At 45.1% G+C, this 23,804-nt stretch overlaps 1 protein-coding gene and 1 pseudogene across 1 annotated transcript in view; both read right to left on the bottom strand.

Moving 5' to 3' along the window:
- Positions 1–1,030: 1,030 nt before the first annotated feature.
- Positions 1,031–23,804, bottom strand: part of ydjc (YdjC chitooligosaccharide deacetylase homolog) — a 63,674-nt gene continuing 40,900 nt past the window's right edge. Inside the window, exons 5-6 of the mRNA XM_088995097.1 lie at positions 19,210–19,387; positions 1,031–1,800 (exon numbers count right to left, since the gene is read on the bottom strand). Coding sequence (XP_088851223.1) covers positions 1,485–1,800; positions 19,210–19,387 — 494 coding nt within the window. The 3' untranslated portion in view covers positions 1,031–1,484. The remainder of the gene's footprint in view (positions 1,801–19,209; positions 19,388–23,804) is intronic.
- On the bottom strand, positions 3,378–15,491 carry LOC148899671 (uncharacterized; annotated as a pseudogene).

Genomic DNA, 23,804 nt, shown 5'->3' with positions numbered 1-23,804 from the left:
TGCGTTTTGCTCTAGCGTTTAATATAGGTGTAGGAAGAGTTTTAGCCCCTAATCATGTCTCCAAAGAAAGTAAGTGCTGCTTAAAGTGACAAAAGAAAAGTAGTGCGTACAACTATTGCATTTAAGAAAGAAATAATCGCAAAATATGAAGGAGGTGTGCGAGTGTCTGATCTGGCGAGGGAATACAGCATGGCGAAATCAACGATCAGTACGATATTAAAGAATAAGGATGCTGTGAAATCTAGTGATGTGACTGTGGGCGTGAGAGCAAGTGTCATTGGATAGATATTTTAAGAGAAAAGAACATCCTGTAGCCGAGTCATCCGTAGCTGTCACGTTCTGAGCGAGAGTGACGGCAGCTGACTCGTCGGAACGTAGTGGAATGTTTGGGATCCCAAAGTAGACACGTACTAACCAAGTAGGGTGTTTATTCACAAATAAAAGAAAACACAGCGAGTAAGAAGGCAGGGGGTGATCCGACCCGCTTACTACGCCAAAAAGCAAATGGCACACGAGGGTGCAAAATTACGCAATCCCGGAAGATGACATAAATTTACGGGACGCAGGGAAAATACCTCGGATCGGATACACTCGCGCATCGAAGGAAGAGTTCAGGCACGGTGGCGAGTTGAGTCAATCATCCAGCATTGACGAGGTGATTGCGAACCATATAAATGCCCCGTGTCCGTGATTAGAGAATGACAGCGGGTGGAGAACGGCCGGGAGAGGCAGCCCCCCCCCGATGTCAACTCGCAAGTGACAGGAGCGGGGTCCTGGAACATAGGTGGGGTTTGAGATGGGAAGCGAATCGATGTTACGAATGAAATGTTTACCTCAGGAATACTATTAAAAAAATTAACATGCATACATTCATTCAACACACTGATACATTTTAGTTTTGATGGTACAGTATCCTCCACTTCAAGGGAAATCAGATGAGGTAGTGTCAGGTTTACCAAGTAGACATTTATTTTAAAAGGAAAGAAAGAGGCACTCCGGTGGTCTTTTTCATCTCGCGCAGAGAACAAGTGCTGCCAATCCTTTGACAGCTCCGCTGCTTATTTGGTTCACAGGCATCTGATAACACACATTATGCATTTTTTTTTTTTTTTTTTTTTGCGGCCAGACAGATTTTTTTTGGGGGGGGTCCAATATGACTCCTTCAACATTTTGGGTTGACCCTTCTTAAAAAATACAAAATATATCCCCACCGGTCTTTTGATGTCTTGTTTTGTTGGTTCATTGTTCTGTCATTGCCCATGTGATTACTGAATGCAATACTGTACAATCATAAATAGCATCATATTGTTTCTCACGTTTAATATTGATAAAGACAGTTTTGACATTGACTGCAAATATAACATGTCTGTTTGCATCCTGTCAATATGACGGGTCAATGAAATTCTTAATAAAACAGTTAAAACTTCCCGCCAAATTAACCTTGTGTAAATTAACCTTCATATATTTATGGTGAAGACATATTCTCAAAGGTCTTTAAAAGCACAGAGTTGCACTCTTTCCTTGCGGTACATCGCAAGGAGCGACAAGTTGGTGAGCACATTGAGCTCATGTTGCCGGTCATCTGACTGGGAGAAGTCATCCGGTCCTTCTCCACAGCCACCTTTTTGTGGATGACTGGGGTAACCTGGGTGGACCATGAGTTCTGCTGTAACCACCCGCTTTTCAGGATTGGACGCAGTGCAGGAGGACATACTCAAGGCATGGCTGAGGGCCTTCTGAAGGTTGGAGACAGACATGTTCTGGCCTACTGTGGTCAGTCCAAGGTACATGTCTGGCCACCTGTGAATAAGGAAAGGGTTTGACTTTGTCATTGCTCTTTTGAAGTATGTAGTTCTTGCAGTGTCAATACTGCCTGATTTAAAGGACAACCGACACCTCCCGACAAGTTGCCTCCATAATTTGTAAAATCACCTTTAAATGACGTCTACTGACTACATTTTACAAAGATTCCACCACATATAGCTATATTTTACATTTTAAAATGTGAGCTGAATATTCATGAAGTCTTGTTTTCGAGTTGATGCCGATGCCGGAAGTGACATCGTAGAGGGAACTCCCCCTGACTGAGAAAGTGATACACAGTGCATGTTGGGTACTTTGTTTCTTCTGAAAACACCGTGATGAGCGCAAAATTAGAAGGAAAACTACCTAAATAATGTGATGGTGAATCGTTGTGTGTCGCAGCCAATTGCGGTAACACGCATAAAGAAGGTGAAAGTTTACACAAATTCCCAGCTGACAAATCAGTCCATTAGCAATGGAGCTTGTGCGCCATCTTGTGCATTTTCTGCCAGCTACATTGGAGTCCAGATCTTCACCGGTTTCATCGCTTGCAGACGGCTCGAATTGATACGGACGGACTTATTTAATCAAATGCAAACATTTATTATTTCCTCTTTAGAACTATTTGAATCATATTCATAACTGTATGAGTAACAAGAAAGCATCTTCTCCGAATCTGAACTCTCTGAAGCCATTGTTTTGATTCTGGAGCAAGGCAGTTTGTGAAGGAGTATCATGGCGTGACGTCACGACAAGGGGGCAGGACTTTCTGAATCTCTGAATGCGATCGTGAATCGTTGTGTGGCAGCCAATTGTGGTAACACACATTAAGAAGGTGCAAGTTTACACACATTCCCAGTGGACAAACCAACCATTTCCAACGGACCAGAGCAGTACAGCACCACACAGAGGCGAATGAGGAGCTCATCCGAGTGCGAATCCCCGCTTGGATAACCGCTGTCACCCTCTCAGCCTGACAATGGGTAGAAAGTTACTTCCAGTGGTGAAAGAGAGCAATCGCCATAATAGTGGAGCAAACCGATCGGACAAACATCTAGCTTCTGTTAGCTCGTAGCCATAGAGCACCAGCCGAAGGACAATGAGGAGCTAACCGGTGGTAGCGATAGATAACCACTCAAGTTGTTTCTGCTCCTCTCGAGGCTGATCATCCAGGTCGTAAATTATTTTGTTGAACGTATATAAGTAAAATGGAGCTCTTCCAAGCCAAAGATGATTACATTCTTCAGAACAGGGAACGAGCTCTTTGGTGAAGCCGAAAGGACGCTTCGATGACAGTCAAACCTGTTACGTATCATTCCCACAGTCAGTCTTTGAATCGAACATGAATGCTTTTGTTGACCTTGATTAAATGGGCTTGGACCCATGTGCATCATCAGAGTAAATGAACAGAGAAATAACTAAAATGGGTAAATATTGGTTTATTTACTGATGGAATGGTCTGTTCCAAGTTGAAAGAGATTTATTTTTTAGGTGTTGGCCTTGATGGTTTGTGATGAAAAGATTTAAGTTACAATTAGAGTAAAATGAATAAAGTGACAGATATAGAAGTTTCAGTATTTAATCAAATATTCAATTGTAATATATTAGGATGGTTAAAACAGTTGTTTTCTGTATCTTAAAGATCATAAAAATAAACATGAATACAAAAAATGTGTCTGGTCCTCGACAATGTTTTTTTTTTTTTTTTTTGGCCCTCTGTGAATTTGAGTTTGACACCCCTGGTGTACAGGTTAAGAAAATGGATAGACTCGACAGATTGATCCATTGTCAGTCCACACACAGTCTGAGAATACTTAAAAATCAGAATCATCTTTTTTGGCCAAGTATGTAGTACGCACAAGGAATTTGTCTCCGGTAGAATACGCTGCACTAGTGTCATCATCAAAAAAGGCAAAGAGGCACTATACAGTTATATTTGGGTTACTGTTTAGAGAGTTAATGGCTTGAGGGAAGAAGCTGTTTAAATGGCTGCTGGATTTGGTGCACATGGATCTGTCACGCCTGCCTTAAGGGAGTATCTGGAAAAGGTGGTGGGCAGGGTGCGGAGGGTCCAGTAGCATTTTTTTCGCACCCTCGTTTCGATTCTTGCAGTGTGCAAGAAGTCCTCGTGAGTGGGTTGGCCGGTGCCAATGCTTTTTTTCCGCCGACCTAACTGTCCATTGAAGTCGGATTTTGTCCATTTTTGTGGCGGCCACAAACCAAACCGTGATGGAAGAACACTGGAATGATTTGATGACAGCCATATAGAAATGTTGTAGCACATCCTGTGGCAGACCATGCTTCTTGAGCAGCCTCAGGAAGTACATCCTCTGTTGGGGCTTTCTCATGATGGAATTGATGTTGACCTCCCACTTCCTGTCCTGGGAATCAAAGTCTCTATGATTCCCAAGAACTTGAACATCTCGACGATTGACACGGGGCAGTTGGATAGTGTGAGGCGCAGCTGTGGTGATGGATGTTTCATGAAGTTCACGATCATCTCTACCGTCTTGAGCGTGTTCAGCTCTCTGTTGTTTCAGCGGCACCATAACTCCAGCTGCTTCACTTCTTGTTGGTACGCAGACTCGTCGCCATCTTTGATGAGACCAATGACCCTGGTGTTGTCTGCGAACTTTATGAATTTGACAGCTGGGTGCTTCGAGGTACAGTCGTTTGTGTAGATTGAGAAGAGCAGTGGTGACAAGAAGCATCTCTGCGGGGCTCCAGTGCTAGTGGTGCGTGTTGATGATGATATTTTTCCCAGTCTCACCTGTTGTGTCTGTCCCGTCAGGAAGCTGAGGATCCACTGGCAGATCATAGGGGACAAACCAAGCTGGAAAAGTTTGGGGGTGAAGAGTTCCGGGATGATGGTGTTGAATGCAGAGCTGAAATCCACAAACAGGATTCTTGCGTAGGTTCCTGTTGTTGAGGTGCTCGAGGATGTGGTACATTGACTGCATCCTCCACAGACCAGTTTGCCCGGTAGGCAAAATGAAATGGATCCAGGAGAGGTCCGGTGATGTTGACTTCACACTGCTCCGGGGACCTGTTGAAGATTTGTGGGAAAACGGGCCAACTGGTCAGTGCAGTCTTTCAGGCAGGAGGGGGACACTCTGTCAGGTCCTGCAGCTTTTTTGGTCTTCGGCTGCTCAAAGAGCCATCTCAGTCCAGTTCATGAATCTGTAGGGCAGGGGTCGGGAACCTATGGCTCGCGAGCCATATATGGCTCTTTTGATGATTGCATATGGCTCGCCGATAAAACTATATATATATTCTCGTTTTTTTCGCCGTTGATTTCCCGTTGGGGCTGCAGTTGGCGGAAAGCGCAATTTTGATTGGATGACACTGGCCGTCAGTCGAAACAGGTAAACGCCCCTTTAAATGAACCCCACGAGTGCACTTCAGCTTGAATTCACCGAAGGATTCATTAGCCTTTGAGGAGAGAAAATGTTCGGATTCAAATTTGCAATGAAACAACACCATCGATGAAACAGTCGAATGTCAGTGACATTTTAACAAGCCGTGTTAACGTTAGCATCAACATACTGCTGCGAGAAGTAGATTGCAGATAGCAAGTGTGGAAGCTTATGAGCCGTGCGCAGGCTTGCTAGCAGTAACTCCGCCTCCAAGTTGAATTTCATTCCTATCGTTTGCCTGGATTTTGACCAATCACGAGGAACGGAAAAACATTCATGTTAACGGTGAGTACTATCACAAAGTTAGTTTAAATAATCCATTCTGATATTTTGTTGAAAAGTGACCGCGCGTGTTTGCGTGTGTGTGCGCGCGTGCCCGTGTGTGTGTGTGCGCCCGTGTGTGTGTGTGCGCGTGCCGTGTGTGTGTGTGTGTGTGTGTGCGTGCCCGTGTGTGTGTGTGTGCGTGCCCGTGTGTGTGTGTGTGCGCGCGCGCCCAGGTGTGTGCGCGCGTGTGTGGCTCTCGCTGAAGAACATTTCTAAATATTTTACTTTTATGGCTCTCTTAGTCAAAAATGTTCCCGACCCCTGCTGTAGGGCAGAGGGCGGAGATACTGTAGTTTCTGATACTCATGGGCAGATGTGGATACTGGGGGTGTCTTTTTCAAATCGGCAAAAAAAATGTGTTTAGCTCATCAGCCAGACCCTTGTTCACTGCTTAGGTGGATGGTAAACGATAGTTTGTTATTGCTTTCATGCAGTCGTTAGCAGAGAACTGTTTGTTAAGCATCTCCACATAACCTTTCTTTGCAATGTTCATTTTCTTTGTCAGTCGGTTTCAGGCATGTTTGTAAAGTGTTCGATCTCCGATTCTAAATGTGGCCTCTCTCCTTTCTAAGCTTCCTAAGTTTGATGGTGAACCATGGCTTGTTGTTGTTGAATGAGCGGAAGGAGTTCGTTGGTACACACATGTCCTCACAGAATCTAATGTATGACGTTATAGTGTATGTGTATTCATCCAGTGTGCCCATTGAAGTTTCAAAGACGCCCCAATCTGTGCAGTCTAAGCATTCTTGTCGAGTTAACTTTGCTTCATCTGTCCATTTCTTCACAGTCTTGACCACCGGTTTTACACATTTGAGTTTCTGTCTGTATGTAGGAATTAAGTGTATTAAATAGTGGTCAGAAAGAACATGCTACATGCGCAAACGATCACTATGCTTCTTTGAGTGATGTGTAACAGTGATATACAATATTTTCTCCTCTGGTGAAACAGTCAATCTTGTTCTTTTCCTTTCGGCTTTTCCCCTCAGGGGTCACCACAGCGAATCAATGTCCTCCATCTATCCCGGTTTTGTGCATCCTCTTCTCGCACACCAGCTACCTTCATGTCCTCTTTGACCACATCCATAAACCTCCTCTTCGGTCTTCCTCTCGGTCTCCTGCCTGGCAGTTCAAGACTCAGCATCCTTCTCCCGATATAGTCACTCTCTCTCCTCTGGACACGTCCAAACCATCTCAGTCTGGCCTCTCTGACTTTATCTCCAAAGCCTCTAATATGAGTTGTCCCTCTAATGTACTCATTCCTGATACTATCCAACCTGGTCACTCCCAAAGAAAACCTCAACATCTTCAGCTGTGCTACCTCCAGCTCTGCTTCCCGTCTTTTATTCAGTGGCACTGTCTCCAGTCCAAACATCATGGCTGGTCTGACCACGGTTTTATACACTTTTCCTTTCATCCTAGCTGAAACCCTTCGATCACACATCACACCTGACATTTTTCTCCAGCCGCTCCAGCCTGCCTGGACACGCTTCTTCAACTCTTTTCCACACTCTCCATTGCTCTGGACAGTTGACCCCAAGTACTTAAAATCCTTCACCTTCTTTATATCTTCCCCCTGTAGCATCACTCTTGCACTTGGATCCCTCTCATTCACACACATATATTCCATCCTGCTGCGACTGATCTTCATTCCTCTCCTTTCCAGGGCACATCTCCACATCTCTAGTTTCTCCGCCACCTGTTCCCCGTTCTCGCTACAGATCACAATGTCATCTGCAAACATCATGGTCCAAGTAGATTATTGTCTAACATAGTCTGTCAGCCTGTCCATCACCATAGCAAACAAGAAGGGGCTCAGAGCTGACCCCTGGTGGAGTCCCACAGCACACCTCACAACTGTCTTACAGTCATGATACATGTCTTGCACCGCTCTGACATACTTTTCTGTCACTCCAGACTTCCTCATGCAATGCCACAGCTCTTCTCTGGGCACCCTGTCATACGCTTTCTCCAGATCTACAAAGACACAATGCAATTCCTTCTGACCTTCTCTGTATTTCTCATCAGCATTCTTAAAGCAAACACTGCATCTGTCGTACTCTTTTTTTGGCATGAAGCCATACCGCTGCTCACAAATGTTCACTTCTGCTCTTAGTCTAGCTTCAACTACTCTTTCCCAGAGTTTCATTGTATGGCTCATCAACTTTATTCCTTTGTAATTAGTACAACTCTGCACATCTCCTTTGTTCTTAAAAATGGGCAGGAGTACACTTCGTCTCCATTCTTCAGGCATCTGTTCATCATCTAAGATCTTGTTGAATAACCCAGTCAGGAACACCACCGCCACCTCTCCAAGACACTTCCATACCTCGATTGGTAAATCATCAGGCCCAAGTGCCTTTCCCCCCTTCATCCTCTTCAGCGCCCTCCTCACTTCATCCTTGCTAAAGTTTGCTACGTCTTGGTCCACAACAGTCGCGTCTTCTACTCTTTGTTCCATCTCATTTTCCTCGTTCATCAATTCTTCAAAGTACTCTTTCCATCTTGCCATCACACTACTGGCACCTGTTAATACATTGCTATCTATATCCTTAATCACCCGAACCTGCTGCAGGTCCTTACCATCTTTGTCTCTCTGTCTCGCCAGCCTGTAAAGATCAGTCTCACCTTCCTTGCTGTCCAGCCGAGCATACAAGTCATCATAGGCGTCATGTTTGGCCTTTGCCACCTTTACTTTAACCGTGCGCTGCATCTCCTTGTACTGCTGTCTACTCTCGTCCGTCATCTCAGTGTCCCAGTTCTTCACCACCAAGTCTCCTTATCTACCTTTCTTCCACTCGATACACCAAGTACTTTCCGACCTGTGTCTCTGATTATGTTCGTTGTAGTTTGCCAGTCATCTGGAGGGACCTATTGCCCACCCAGTGCTTGTCTTACCTCCTTCCTAAATGCCATGCAACACTCTTTCTTTTTCAACTTCCACCATTTTGTCCTCACTTCAGCCTTTGGTTTCTTCATCTTCCTCACTGCCAGAGTCCTCCTACAAACCACCAACCTACCACTCTCAACATCAAGGCTAATCTCATGTGAGGACCATCCATTGGCACAAATGGACAGAATAACATCACGTCCAGTGTTTCATGATTCTTAGTATCTGGATGCTATCCAGTGACTGCTGTGAAAGGACAGCTGACAACATAGGAAAGTCTGTGTGACAGCTTGGAGAGACAGCTGACAGGAGGGAATAGACCCCACTGGGGCTGTCATGGGCTAGCTACCCATGGTGGCAGTCACCAACGCTGTTTCAGTTTGTTGGAGGCACCCGCTAAATGCTACAGAAAGAATACAAAGAAAGATACCCCTAGAGCCTGCGAGAGCGGGGGTGCAAGATGGCTCAATGACTGACAACACGGTTACCGACCCAGAAACGAACCTGACTATGAGCAAGAACATGGCACATGAGACAACGGCAGCAGGATACTCACTCAAGGTGTGCGTCTGTGGCTGGGCAAAAGTAACATCAGCTATCGGGTTAAAGATCCACCAAGGGAAGAGACAGTGCTTGGGAAAGCAGACAAGGGCCTCGCATTGACCAATATTTCTTACGAAGTCAGACGTCAAATAAGTCGAGTGAAGCACAGCGACGGGACGACAACCAAAGTTCGCAGAGCATCTACACCCCTGTCAGGGACGATGGTAATGCACTCACAGAACGAAAGGTGGAAGAGCCCACGCAACCACAGAGACCTCCCAAGGAGGACAAGATCAAAGGGCACAGACCAAGTGTGAAGTGGCCAAAAGCTATCGAGAAAAGAGAGTGGGAAACCGTCAACAACGATCTGACCAAAATCTTGGAGCAACAAGTGGGCACAGCAGAGAAAAAGCTGGAAAATATTGGCGACATCATCTATCACTACGGGGAGGAGCGCTTTGGAGTGTACATCCGGAAAACCGCCAATGCAAGACCACCACCAACCAAATCCAGGAGGCAGCAAGAGATAGACAGACTGGTCAGAGAAAGAAGGGACCTGCGAAAACAGTGGAAGAAGGCCTCTGATGCAGAGAAAGAAGGTCTCATGCTGCTCCAAGGGGACATCAAATGCTGGTTGGCAACCTTACGAAGGGCAGAAAACTTGAGAAAACATCGCAAGAACAAGGAACACACAAGAACACGGTTCTATTAAAAACCCCTTCAAGTTTGTCAAAGACCTCTTCGCGAAGGACAAAAGCGGAATCCTTAAAACCTCCAAGCAGGAATTTGAAAAGCATCTGGAAAAGGTCCACCAGGACACAAAAAGGCAGAAAAAACTAGTTATCCCACATGACATCCCCCCTATTGAACCACCAGAATTCAACCTCGAGACTGGCCCTCCAAAATGGAAGGAAATGGACAATACAATACGGCGTGCAAGATCAGCATCAGCCCCGGGGCCAAATGGAGTTCCATATAAGCTCTACAAGAACGCACCAGATGTTCTGCGTTATCTTTGGAGACTCGTGAGGATTGTGTGGCAGAAAGGGATAATACCAAAGGCATGGCGGAGAGCCGGAGGCGTACTAATTCCCAAGGAGAAGGATGCGGCAGACATCAGTCAATTCCGTCCAATTAGCCTTCTCAACGTTGAGGGGAAAATCTTCTTTAATGTTTTAGCACGGAGACTTTCCACCTACCTGGAGAAGAACAAGTACGTTGATACATCTGTACAGAAGGCTGGCATCCCTGGGTTCTCTGGTTGCTTGGAGCACACGAGTATGATCTGGCACCAAATCCAAGCGGCAACGAAAGACAAGAGAGATCTTCAGGTCATCTTCCTTGACCTGGCCAATGCCTTTGGCTCAGTTCCCCATAACCTTCTCTGGGAATCCTTCAACTTCTTCCATGTTCCACTACCCATTATTGCCTTGGTAAAAGCCTACTTCGAAGACCTGCAACTCTGCTTCACAACACCTGACTTCACAACATCATGGCAGCGTGTAGAAGTCGGCATCATGGCAGGTTGTACGATTTCACCCCTGGCCTTCACAATGGCCATGGAGGTCATCATCAGGGCCTCAAGGTGGGTGGTGGGAGGTGAGCGAACAAGGAATGGGATCCACCTCCCACCTATCCGGGCATACATGGATGACATGACCACTACCGCAGCTTGCACCAGGCGGCTACTTGGAAAACTGCAGGAAAACATTAAATGGGCCCGGATGAAAATCAAGCCGAGCAAGTCACGCAGCATCTCAATCGTCAAGGGACAGCTAAAAAATGTGCAGTTCTGCATTGGTGATGACCCAATACCAACGGTGTCTGAGGAACCGGTCAAAAGCCTGGGCAGGTGGTACAATGCAAGCCTCAAAGACAAAGATCAAGTGCAGCAACTCAAGCAGGACATCACCAATAGTCTGGAAAACATCAACACGACTGAGCTGCCAGGAAAGCTCAAGCTCTGGTGTCTGCAGTTTGGACTTCTCCCTCGGGTAATGTGGCCACTCACAGTCTATGAGGCCCCACTCTCAACTGTGGAGAAGATGGAGCGAACCATCACTAGATATGTGAAACGCTGGCTTGGTGTTCCACGCTGTCTGTCTAATATCGGCCTTTATGGCAAAGGGGTCCTTGAGCTACCAATCACAAGCCTCACAAGAGTACAAATGCGCTAAGGTGAGACTTCAGATGACCCTCACAGACTCCAGAGACCGGAAGATCAGTCAAGCTGCACCCCCCCTATGGACGGGACGGAAATGGACGCCATCCATTGCAGTGCAGAAGGCCACAGCAGCTCTAAGGCACAGCGACGTTGTGGGACACGTTCAGCTCGGAAGAGGGGGGTTTGCCCTTACAAACAAACCTTCTTGGCGTAAGGCTTCAACATCGGAAAGAAGGAAAATGGTGATAGCAGAGGTGCGCCGCCAAGAGGAAGCTGAAAGAACTGCACGGGCCGTCTCTCTTGCCAAGCAGGGACAATGGATGAGGTGGGAAGGCCTGGAGAAGAGAAGGCTCAGCTGGAAGGATCTCTGGGAAATGGAGGCAAGCAACATCAGCTTCATCATCAGAGCTATCAATGACGTGCTCCGATCTCCAAAAAACCTCCACCAATGGTATGGCGAAGATCCAACCTGTGACCTCTGTCGAACGCCAGGAACTCTCAAACACATCCTGACCGGTTGTAAGACCAGCCTCACACAAGGCCGCTACACCTGGAGGCACAACCAGGTCCTAAAGAGTTTGGCAGTTGTCCTTGAGAGCAAGAGGAATACCATCAACTCCTTGCCAATGCGAGCCACCACGTCCAGCACAGCACCATTGACCTTCATCCGAGAGGGACAGGAAAAGCCCAACCATCCTACTGCTAAACCAGAAGTGGGACAGCTATCCGGGGCCCGCGATTGGGAGATGCGGGTTGACATTGGCCAGCAATTGGTTTTCCCAGCGGAGATTGCAGCCACCACCCTCAGACCAGACTAGGTGCTCTGGTCCTCGTCACTCAAGGCTGTCTACATCGCAGAACTCACAGTCCCGTGGGAAAACTCTGTTGAAGAGGCCTATGAGCGCAAGAAGCTGCGCTACACAGAACTCGCAGTGGAGGCGCAACAGCGGGGACACACAGTTAAGTCACTTTCTGAAGCGGCAGAAAGAAGCAGAAAGACCCCCCCCCCCTACCAGCTTCTGAACATCTGATTGGGCATGGGACACAAGCGCAGGCGTGATCAACCTGTCACTGGCCACCTTCGATGAGGGTGTCTAGTGATTAAAAGGCCGAAACACCCAATGATTCTTTGGCACACTACTGACTATGTGTCCCAAATTCAAAACCTGCCATGATTCTCTCTCTCTCTCTCTCTCTCTCTCTCTCTCCTCTCTAGCTCTCTCTATCTCTCTATATCTCTCTCTCTCCCTCTCTATCTCTATCTATCTCTCTCTCTCTATTTCTCTGTCTCTCTTTCTCTATCTATCTATCTATCTGATGATTCTATCTCTCTATGATATATTCTCTATCTCTCTCTATCTATATATCTATCTCTCTAGCTCTCTCTCCCCCTATCTCTAGCTCTCTCTCTCTCTATCTATGATGATCTCTCTTCTATCTCTCTCTATCTATGATCTCTCTCTCTCTCTCTCTCTCTGTCTCTATCTATCTATATATATCTTTATCTCTCTAGCTCTCTCTCTTTCTCTCCCTCTCTCTCTCTCCCTCTCTATCTATCTATCTCTCTATATCTCTCTCTCTCTCTATCTCTCTCCCTCTCTCTATATATATCTCTGTCTATCTATCTATCTAGTCTATCTGTCTGACTCTCTCTCTCTATCTCTATCTAGTCTATCTCTCTCTCTCTACCTCTAAATCTCTATCTCTATCTCCCTATCTCTCTCTACCTCTACCCTCTCTACCCTCTCTATCCCTATCTCTACCTCTAAATCTCTCTCTATCTCTACCTACCTCTCGATCTCTCTATCTCTCTACCTCTATCTCTACCCTCTCTCTCTATCTCTACCTCTACCTCTCTATTTCTAGATCTCTATCCCTAGATCTCTCTCTGTCTTTCTCTCTCTATCTATCTTTACATCTCTCTCTATAGCTCTCTCACTACTGACGATGGCACACTACAGACGATGTGTGTCATCTACGATGTCCCAAATTCACAACCTCCCATCCCTGAGGCACAGCTCCCACACCACTCTCAACATCAAGGCTAATCTCATGTGAGGACCATCCATTGGCACAAATGGACAGAATAACATCACGTCCAGTGTTTCATGATTCTTCTGTCTGGCTACACTCTCACCAATCACTACTTTGCAGTCACTGATTTCCTTTAGATGGCGCCATTGACACAAAATGTGGTTTACCTGTGTACTTCTGCCTCCACTCTTATAGGTCACCCTATGTTCCTGTCTCTTCTGAAAGAAAGTATTCACAATAGCAATTTCCATTGTCTTCGCAAAGTCAACCACCATCTGTCCTTCAGCGTTCCTCATCTGGAGTCCAAACCTGCCCATCACCTCCTCATCATCTTTGTTTCCTGCGCCAACATGTCCATTGAAGTCTCCACCAATTACAACCCTCTCACTTCTCGGGATGTACTGTAAGACTTCATCAAAGTCCAAACAAAATTTCTCCTTCTTTGCCAGTTCACATCCTACTTATGGGGCATACCCACAAACACCATTGAACATCACACCTTCAATTTCTAGCTTCAGACTCATCATTCTATCTGATACTCTTTTTACTTCTAAGACATTCCTAACAAACTCATCTTTTAAGATAACCCCAACTCCATTTCTCTTTCCGTCTTCACCATGATAGAACAACTTAACCCCTGACCCTAAGCTGCGAGCCTTGCTCCCTTTCCACCTGGTCTCCTGGACACACAGTATGTCTACCTTCCTTCTCTGCATCATGTCAACCAGCTCTCTACCTTTACCTGTCATTGTTCCTACATTCAAAGTTCCTACTCTTAGTTCTATACTCTTGGCGTTCCATTTCTCTCTTTTCCTCCGGGCACACCTCACTCCTCTCCTTCTTCGACCAACAGTAGTCCATTTTCCACTGGCACCCTGAAGGTCAACAGTACCAATGGCGGCCGTTGTTAACCCGGGCCTCGACCGATCCGGTATGGGATTCATAGGTTTGATTCGCATATTTGTTTTGGCAATTTTTTTTTTACGTCGGATGCCCTTCCTGACACAACCCTCTGTATTTATCAGGGCTTGGGACCGGCACAATAAGACACTGGCTTGTACCCCCTTGTGGCTACATTCTGGTGAAACAGTCAATATGCTGCTTATACTTGGGAAGTTAGAGGTTTAGATGTGCTCGATTAAAATCGCCCAAAATAAGGGATATTTTAGTTCGCATTTGTTTACATGGTCCACTAGCATTTGTATACATGTGTTAGCATTAGCTTGTTGCTAATGCTATGTACATGCAATGCAATGTACATGCAAATGCAATTTACACAATGACGAGAATAAAGATGGCGAAGTCACGTGGCGAGTACAATAGCTTACAGTGAAGAGACAGCGATTCGAAGTCAGGGCTGCAGTGTGCGTCGAGCATCGTGACATCAGTGCACCAATCTTTGTTGATATAGAAGCATATTCCACCACTTTGGATTCCTCCGTGTCCCAGTTGGCTCTGAGGAGACGGAAGCCGGATAGGTGTAGCGCGGAATCTGGGTGGCGGTCACTGAGCCAGGTCTCAGTGAAGCAGAGTGCAGCAGAACGTGCGAATGTTTTATTGGTCTTTGTGAGGAGAAGTTCATCCACCTTCTTTGGCAGAGCGTCAATTATCAAGATGGATAGGAGCGGCATTCAAAACCCACACTGCCTTAACTTGACGAACACGCCGGCTCGCTTGCCCCTCCTCCAACAGCATCTAAAAGCTCCGTACAGAGCTCCTGCGCCGCTCGCGATCATCCCCAAAAAAACTTGTTGTTTCGGTGAAAAGAGTCCAAGCGAATACTCAGTATCTCTTCCCTTGTGTAACTAAGCCGCGTAGGTTGCAAAAAAATGAATGAAAATTACAAAAACAGGAACAATACTAGGGAACGTGTGACAGAGGCTGCCATTCAAGTTGGCGCCATCTTGTGCATGTGCAAATGGTATGAACAATGTTGCTGATGCTTTATACTATCATTGTGACTGCTTTGTTTCCTGTATATGATAGCTGTCCATGTCACTTTCATCCTGAGGTAGTCACTCCTGAGCTTGAGCTGTCCTCTCCGTCTCGCACCAGACTGGCTTTTCGAAACCCGTGTTGGTGATGGTTGATTTTTTCACACTGATCCACGCTGTCAGGATCCACTGGCAGACTTGTGCAAAAGTTGCTCTTTGCATACGGCCAGTTCTGGTCAACAAATTTTCACAGCTTATCCGAGCCTCCCATTCAACTCGGAGGGCCACTTGCACGATTCACACGTGATGTTATATTAAACTTGCATCTTCCTTGGCACGTATATTCGCCCTGTCTCACTCTTACCTTTAGTGCTCCAGTGCCCCATGGCGACCGTTAGAAAAAAAATGCATAAATTGGCCGCATCGTTGCATAAACCGCAGGGTTGAAAGCTTGTGCAAAAAGCCGCGGTTTATAGTCCGGAAATTACAGTATGTGTGTATGCATTGTTTTGGAATTACAACATAGGTAATCAAAATGTGGATCTGGGAATTATAAAAAAAATATGGAGAAACAAAGGACAGACACACACACACATACACACAAATGGAGTTTCTTGACTTCAGAGTGGTCTAGCGGAGTATTGCTCCACCTCAATGAAATCAACATACCTACAGTACACAATGATAGAGTGCTTATGCACATTAGTAAACATATTATGTTATTTCATGTTTAGCTTAGTACATATTATGTTTTGAAGGTTTCGGACGTTTCGCCTCCTATCCAAGAGGCTTCGTCAGCGAACTAAAGTCTGACTGGTCGTATTGGCCCTATTTATATATCCCTATTTAATTTCGGGAGAAATTTTATAAACAAATTCATGGTTGTGCTATGGGCTCACCAGTTTCACCCATAGTTGCTAATCTTTACATGGAAGAGATGGAGAAACAGGCCCTCACATCCTTCCCGTGGACAAAACCTAGATACTGGTTTAGATATGTGGACGATACTTTTGTCATAATTAAAAAACAAGAAATTCAATCCTTCACAGATCACCTCAACTCTGTAGACATCAACATTAAATTTACTCGTGAGGACATTAAAGAGAACCAACTCGCCTTCTTGGATTGCAAAGTAATTATAAAAGAGGACATAGCGCTAAAAACAGAAGTCTTTAGGAAGGCTACGCACACTGACCAATACTTACTTTTTGACTCTAACCACCCGTTACAACACAAACTAGGAGTTATCAGAACCCTCCAGCATAGGGCTAAACTAATACCAACGAGCATTGAAGGTAGAGAAAAGGAGTCAAAACATATCAGGAGAGCACTCACTAACTGTGGGTACCCTGAGTGGTTATTTAACAAATGTCAGAAAGAAAGAATAGGGAATGAAACCAATAATTCTCAAGATACAAAAAGGAGAGGAGTAGCAGTACCTTACATTGCAGGAGTTTCTGAAAAATTACAAAGAGTCCTTTGGCAACATACAATTCCAACTTATTTCAAACCGATAAACACGTGAAGGCAAAAATTAGTGCATCCAAAAGATAGGCTACCAAATGAAAAACAAATTAATGTAGTTTATTCCATACATTGTAAGAATGAAAATTGTAAAGAGCAGTACATTGGGGAGACTCAACAAATTCTCAAAAAAAGACTTGATCAACATTGCAGGGATAATATAAGTGGGCCTCAATCTGCAGTACATTTGCACCTAAAAGCTAGCAACCACTCATTTGACGACAATGAGGTTAAAATCTTAGCGAAAGAACATAGATGGTTTGAAAGGGGGGTAAAAGAAGCGATTCTTATAAAACAACAAAATCCTTCTTGAAACCGGTCTGGTGGGGTGAGGTTCAATTTGGATCGTTCATACAATAGCCTGCTTAGGCAAAACAGGTTAGGCAACATTCGTAATGCTGATGAGGTGATACCGATGGGAGTGGGGGAAATAGGCCAGTCGTTAGTCAGGAATGGAGGAACAATCAGTGGGGCCACAGGGAGGGGTCCTCTGCTCCCCCGAACCTGAGAGTAGGGACCTATCATAGCTGTGTCCGGCGCCGCCATGCCTGGACATTAGGGATATATAAATAGGGCCGATACGACCAGTCAGACTTTAGTTCGCTGACGAAGCCTCTTGGATAGGAGGTGAAACGTCCGAAACCTTCAAAATTGTACAGATGACGGCTGAAGAAACCTTCTCATCGATGGACCACTCCTGTACGACTGAGAGCTTACACAGACGTACATATTATGTTATTGCATGTTTAGTTTAGTCTACATGGATTGTTAAACTCATTAGTTGAATAGTTTTGAAAGCAGGATGTAACAAGTATCAAGTTTCAGTCTAAATGTTCTCTCCCAACAAACTTGTCCGTAGCTGATTGGACAACAGATCACTGCTGTGTGACTTCCTATACTTGTCGGTAGCTGATTGGACAACAGATCGCTGCTGTGTTCGTTCAAAACTAGTCCGAGCGGGAGGTCTTCGCTCTCTCTTTGTGGTCTTTGTTCTGTGTGCTCCTGGCTTCCTTCGCTCCAACGAGAGATGTGCTTATTTTTTGTTTCACTAGAATAAAGTACAGTGAGACCTCAACTTACGAGTGGCTTATAATACGAACTTTTCATCATACAAACATCAAATTTATGAATATTAAGCCTCATAATAAGAACTATTTTCATATTACACACTTCGGTGGAAGTGTGTATGCATAAATACATAATCTTCTGCGGAAGAACACGAAAGCACACGACCTTCGGCTCTGGCGGAGTGATCTTCGGCAACCGAACAGCGCTCCAGCCGACGCTACTTTGCACACCCCCTCTCATTGAATGCACACGTCCATCGCCTCCTTGCAGCTTTTTGCTTATACTTTTACGATTATGGCACCGAAAAAACCCCACCACAGGCTCGTGTTCAGCCCAAGAAGAAACACGATAAAATCACAGTCGCTGAGAAGAAGGAGATAATTGAAAAACACGAACGACGTGTGCGTTTGTGTGATTTAGCGACAAAGCGCGGCTATGCTAAGTCCACCATCGCTACCATCCTTCGCAACAAAGAAGCTATCAAAGGTGCGTCTGTTGCAAAAGGTGTTTCCATGCTCTTAAAGTGACGGTCTCGGGCAATCAAAGAACTTCTGTTAATTTGGATTCACGAAAAGCAGCTATCCGGCGACAGCGTGAGTAAAGCTATTTTATGCGAGAAAGCACGGCTAATTCACGCTGATATCGCCATGCGCCAACCTGGAAGTTCGGCGCTTATTAAGGATTTTAAAGCCTGTAACGTATGGTTCGAGAACATCTGAGGGCGAGGAGGAGAAGGCAATGTTGGCAAAGTGGAATGATGTGCAGGCTTTTACCGAACAGTTCCATCCAGAAAAGACTGGCTATGACAATCATCAACATGATGTGATGCCTCAGCCTCGTAACACCTTACAAGTCAGAAAGCAACAGGTGTCAATTAAGAGGTTTTTAATCAGCAAAAAGGATGAGGAGTCTCCAAAGAAGCAAAGAGAAGCCACACCAGAGGTTGAGTTACCAACAGTCCTTCTGTGACTCTCCTTCTATAAGCCATCAATGACCATCAAAAATGTAAATACAGCTTTATTTTACAGCACAGTTTATTTCTTTAATTACAGTCCTCATGTAATGTACCTCTCTTTCCAAACAGCAAGTCCCTTTGACCTTCGACCTCCAACGCCATTCCATCAAGTCATCAATGACCATCACAAATGTAAATAAAGTGACTTTATGATACAATGCAGTGTATTTCTTTAATTACAATACCATAGCACATTTATTATGCATAGGATAAGGTAGATTGTGTGTAGTTTTAAGGCTTATTTAGTTGAAAAGTATATTTTATGGAAACCCGGGAACGGATTATTCCCATTTTAATGGTTTCCTATGGGAATTTTTTTTTTTCAAGATACACACTTTTCACCTTACACACTCTGTCTGGGAACCAATTAAGTTTGTAAGTTGAGGTCTCACTGAGTTTTGTTGTTCACCATCTATCGTCCTCGATGATATTTTTATCACAGAACTTCGTTGAACACCGAACCAGATGAGAAACAAGAATTTGAACCGAACACACACCTTAGCCCATAACGCCTGAACACAGGGATGGAATCCAGAGCGTCTTTCTCCACCTGAGCGTAGAATTTTTTTAGATGTGCTGGCAGCCACTGGCAGCTATGTAAACTTGGGTCCACCGGAACACGAGTATATGGAATTCTGTGATCTGACAGGACCCGTGCAAACACCTCACGTACTTCTGCAACACAAGATCATAAACTTATTTCACTAGGCTACATTGTTGAATAGACAAGCATTAATCGGGGTACCAATGTGACATTTAACATTTCTGGCAAGAGTAACGAAAAGGTTACTTGACACAACATTCAAGATTTTTTTCTTTTTTTTAAGATAGCCAGCTCATTTTGGGTTGCCTTTGGTTCCAACAGCTCTGACATGATTTAAACTATTATCTGAAGGTGATGGACTGGCTGACCGACGGGAATCTGCTTGGACAATGATATTTGCAGATGACATTGTGATCTGTAGTGAGAACAGGGAACAGGTGGAGGAGGAACTAGAGAGGTGGATATTTGACCTGGAGAGGAGAGGAATAAACATCAGTCGCAGCAAGATGGATTATATGTGTGAATGAGAGGGACCCAACTACAAGAGTCAGGTCACAGGGAGAAGATATACTTGGGGTCAACTGTCCAGAGCAATGGACAGTGTGGAAAAGAGGTGAAAAAGCTTGTAGAGGCCGGCTGGAACGGCTGGAAAAATTTGTGTGGTGTGATGACAATGTTCTTCTCTCGGAGAAAGACTTCTTCAGTAGAAAAAGACACTACAGCGCAGCCGAGTCAGGACGAATATACACACGCGCACACACACACACACACACACATATATATATATATATATATATATATATATATATATATATATATATATATATATATATATATATATATATATATATACACACACACATATATATATATATATATATATATATATATATATATATATATATATACACACACATACCTACATACACACACATACCTACATACACACACATATATATATATATATATATATATATATATATATATATATATATATATATATATATATATACCACACCTGGTCTCCTGGACACACAGTATGTCTACCTTCCTTCTCTGCATCATGTCAACCAGCTCTCTACCTTTACCTGTCATTGTTCCTACATTCAAAGTTCCAACTCTTAGTTCTATACTCTTGGCATTCCATTTCTCTCTTTTCCTCCGGGCACACCTCCCTCCTCTCCTTCGACCAACAGTGGTTTCGGTGTTCGAAAAACATCGCTTTTCGAACAGGGTCCTGGAACGGTGGTATATATATAGTATATTCATGATATTGATGGCTGGGTGTGTTGAAGTGCCGAAGAGAGGGAAGAGCAGCAGAAAGAGTATTATGCATCTGCAGTGCATGTTAATGATGTTGTCCTTCCCAGCCTCACTTGTGACCATCCTAAGAGTAAGCCGAGGGTCCACTGGCAGAACATATGGGACACATTGAGCAGAAACTTCAAGGTGAGGAGTTCCGGGATGATGGTGTTGAATGCAGAACCTAAGTCCCCAAACTGAATCCATGCATTGGTCGCTGTGCTGTTGATATGCTCCAGAATCAGAATCAGAATCATCTTTATTGCCAAGTATGTAGAACACACAAGGAATTTGTTTCCGGTAGAACACGCTGCACTAGTATCGTCGTTAAAAAAAACTGCTAAGTGGCACTATACAGTTCCATTTTGGCTACTGTTGAAAGAGTTCAAAGAGTTCAAAGAGTTAATGGCTTGGGGGAAGAAGCTGTTTAAATGTCTGCTGGATTTGGTGCGCATGGATCGGTAGCGCCTGCCTGAGGGGAGTAGCTGGAAAAGGTGGTGGGCAGGGTGCGGAGGGTCCAGTAGGATTTTCCGCGCCCTAGGGCGGTGCCAATAATAATTTTTTCCGCCGTCCTAACTGTCCGTTGAAGTCGGATTTTGTCCATTTTTGTGGCGGCCCCGAACCAAACGGTGATGGAAGAACACAGGATGGATTCGATGACAGCCGTGTAGAAATGTTGCAGCACCTCCTGTGGCAGGCCATGCTTCTTTAGCAGCCTCAGGAAGTACATTCTCTGTTGGGCCTTTTTCAGGATAGAGTTGGTGTTGACCTCACACTTCATGTCCTGGGAGACTGTGATTCCCAGGAACTTGAAGGTCTCAACGGTTGACACGGATAGTGTGAGGGGTAGCTGTGGTGATGGATGTTTCCTGAAGTCCACGATCATCTCAACTGTCTTGAGCGTGTTCAGCTCCAGGTTGTGACGGCTGCACCAGAGCTCCAGCTGCTCCACTTGTTGTCGGTACGCAGACTCGTCGCCGTCTTTGATGAGACCGATGACCGTGGTGTCGTCTGCGAACTTTATGAATTTGACAGCTGGGTGCGTTGAGGTGCAGTCGTTCGTGTAGAGAGAGAAGAGCAATGGAGAGAGGACGCATCCCTGCGGGGCTCCAGTGCTCGTGGTTCGTGTTGTGGATGATATATTTCCCAGTCTGACCTGTTGTGTCCGTCCTGTCAGGAAGCTGAGGGTCCACTGGCAGATCGTGGGGGACACACCAAGCTGGAGAAGTTTGGGGATGAGGAGTTCTGGGATGATGGTATTGAACGCAGAGCTGTAGTCCACAAACAGGATCCTTGCGTAGGTTCCTGTGTTGTCAAGGTGGTCGAGGATGTGGTGCAGTCCGATGTTGACTGCATCCTCCACAGACCTGTTTGCCCGGTAGGCAAACTGAAGAGGATCTAGCAGAGGTCCGGTGATGTTCTTTAGGTGGTTCAGCACGAGGCGTTCAAAGGACTTCATGATCACAGACGTCAGAGCAACAGGTCTATAGTCGTTCAATCCCGAGGGTGCTGGTTTCTTTGGAACTGGGACGATAGTAGACTGTTTGAAGCAGGATGGGACTTCACACTGCTCCAGGGATCTGTTGAAGATTTGTGTGAAGACCGGAGCCAGCTGGTCAGCGCAGACTCTCAGGCAGGATGGGGACACTCTGTCAGGTCATGCAGCTTTCTTGATCTTCTGCTGCTTGAAGAGCCGTCTAACGTCCAGTTCGTGGATCTGTAGGGCAGAGGGCGGAGATACGGTAGTTTCTGGTAATGGTGGGCAGACCAGGGATGGATCGATAGGAGCGGTCTTTGAAATCCACTCAGACATAACTCAACTTGGATGCCAGCTTGCTTAAACCTCTTCCGACGGCTTTCACATGTTCCATAGAATACATCGGCCCAGCCAGCCATTCATTCTGAAAAACCTTATGGGTTTGCATGTGTTGATGAAACAATTCTGAGTGTAGACTTCTGAATGTTTAACAAGTCTTCTCTCGACTAAATCAGTGGCACAGTCACCCAAAAAATGAATCAAAATGGCAGAAACAAAGACAATAATATGGTGCGCGTAACCGAGGAAGCCATTGGTGCTGCCGCCAAATTATTTTGATATTTACAAACTGAAAAAATATTAACAAAAATGTAGATACATTGGATTGGAATTCCACCCCCAACCTAAATCAATACACATATCTAGGAAATTATATGAAGGAATCTAAACTGCTTAAAATTAATGAGACATTACATACCTGTACATTGGATTGGATTTGCCTTTATTAGTCTCGCAGTGGAGAAATTTACATACGTCTCGGTAGATGAGTGACTTCACAGTGCAGAAGTCGCGGGTTCAATCACTGCTCTAGGCCTCCCTGTATAAGTTTGCATGTTCTCTCTGGGCATGCATGGGATTTCTCCATGCCCTCCGGTTTACTCCCACATTCCAAAAACATGAATTGGAGGTAGATTGAAGGCTCCATTTTGTCCCTAGGTTTGAGTGTGAGCGTGAATGGTTGTTTGTGAGTGCCCTGTGAACGGCTGGCAACAGATTCAGGTTTTGTCCCACCTCTTGACCAAAGACGGTGGTAATGTGCTCCATCACCCCCCGTAACTTGTGAGGATAAAGCGGTATGGAAAATGAATGAATTCAATGCATGATATGATTTATTTTTCTGTTATCAAACACTGCAGGGCAATGTGCGCTCCAGCATGTCTCACTGCCACCAAATCCATTTGTTCTGTGTGTATCTTTAAAAGTAATGGCTTAACAAAACAATCATGTACTACCAAAATCCTCAAAAAATATAACATATGCCTTGACAGCGTTAGTTATTGATAGAGAACAGACAAACTCAAATTTATGTTTAAAACTTTTATTTGTTGTATGCTTGGTTGACCGAACATGAGTGATCACACAGCTGGTACACAAAAAATCTAGGGTCAATTTGAGGTGAACATTTACCTTGGGCGAAAGGGGGAACGGGGGGGGGGGGGTCCTTGGTATGGGGCAAAACGAAGCACCTGGTACATTCCTTCATGAGAAGAGGTCACTTGCTAGGTTGCAGATATATCAGTTCATGGTACTGTATTAAAATGGCCATGCTTCTGTTGTTTTATGGATGGTGGTGCTTGTATGAGAGGATGCCTTGCCCTTCAAGGGACAACTGAGGGGCGACCATTGGGGTCGTCCAGGGTATGTATATGTAAAAGGGAGCGTCTTGTCACTATTGACAATTCGACCATTTCTCCCTCCCATCAGGTGAA

The sequence above is a fragment of the Hippocampus bargibanti genome, linkage group LG04, assembly GCF_051943395.1.
Source record: "Hippocampus bargibanti isolate YZ-2025 linkage group LG04, ASM5194339v1, whole genome shotgun sequence".
Taxonomy (NCBI): domain Eukaryota; kingdom Metazoa; phylum Chordata; class Actinopteri; order Syngnathiformes; family Syngnathidae; genus Hippocampus; species Hippocampus bargibanti.
This window is presented reverse-complemented; position numbering and strand designations above follow the sequence as displayed.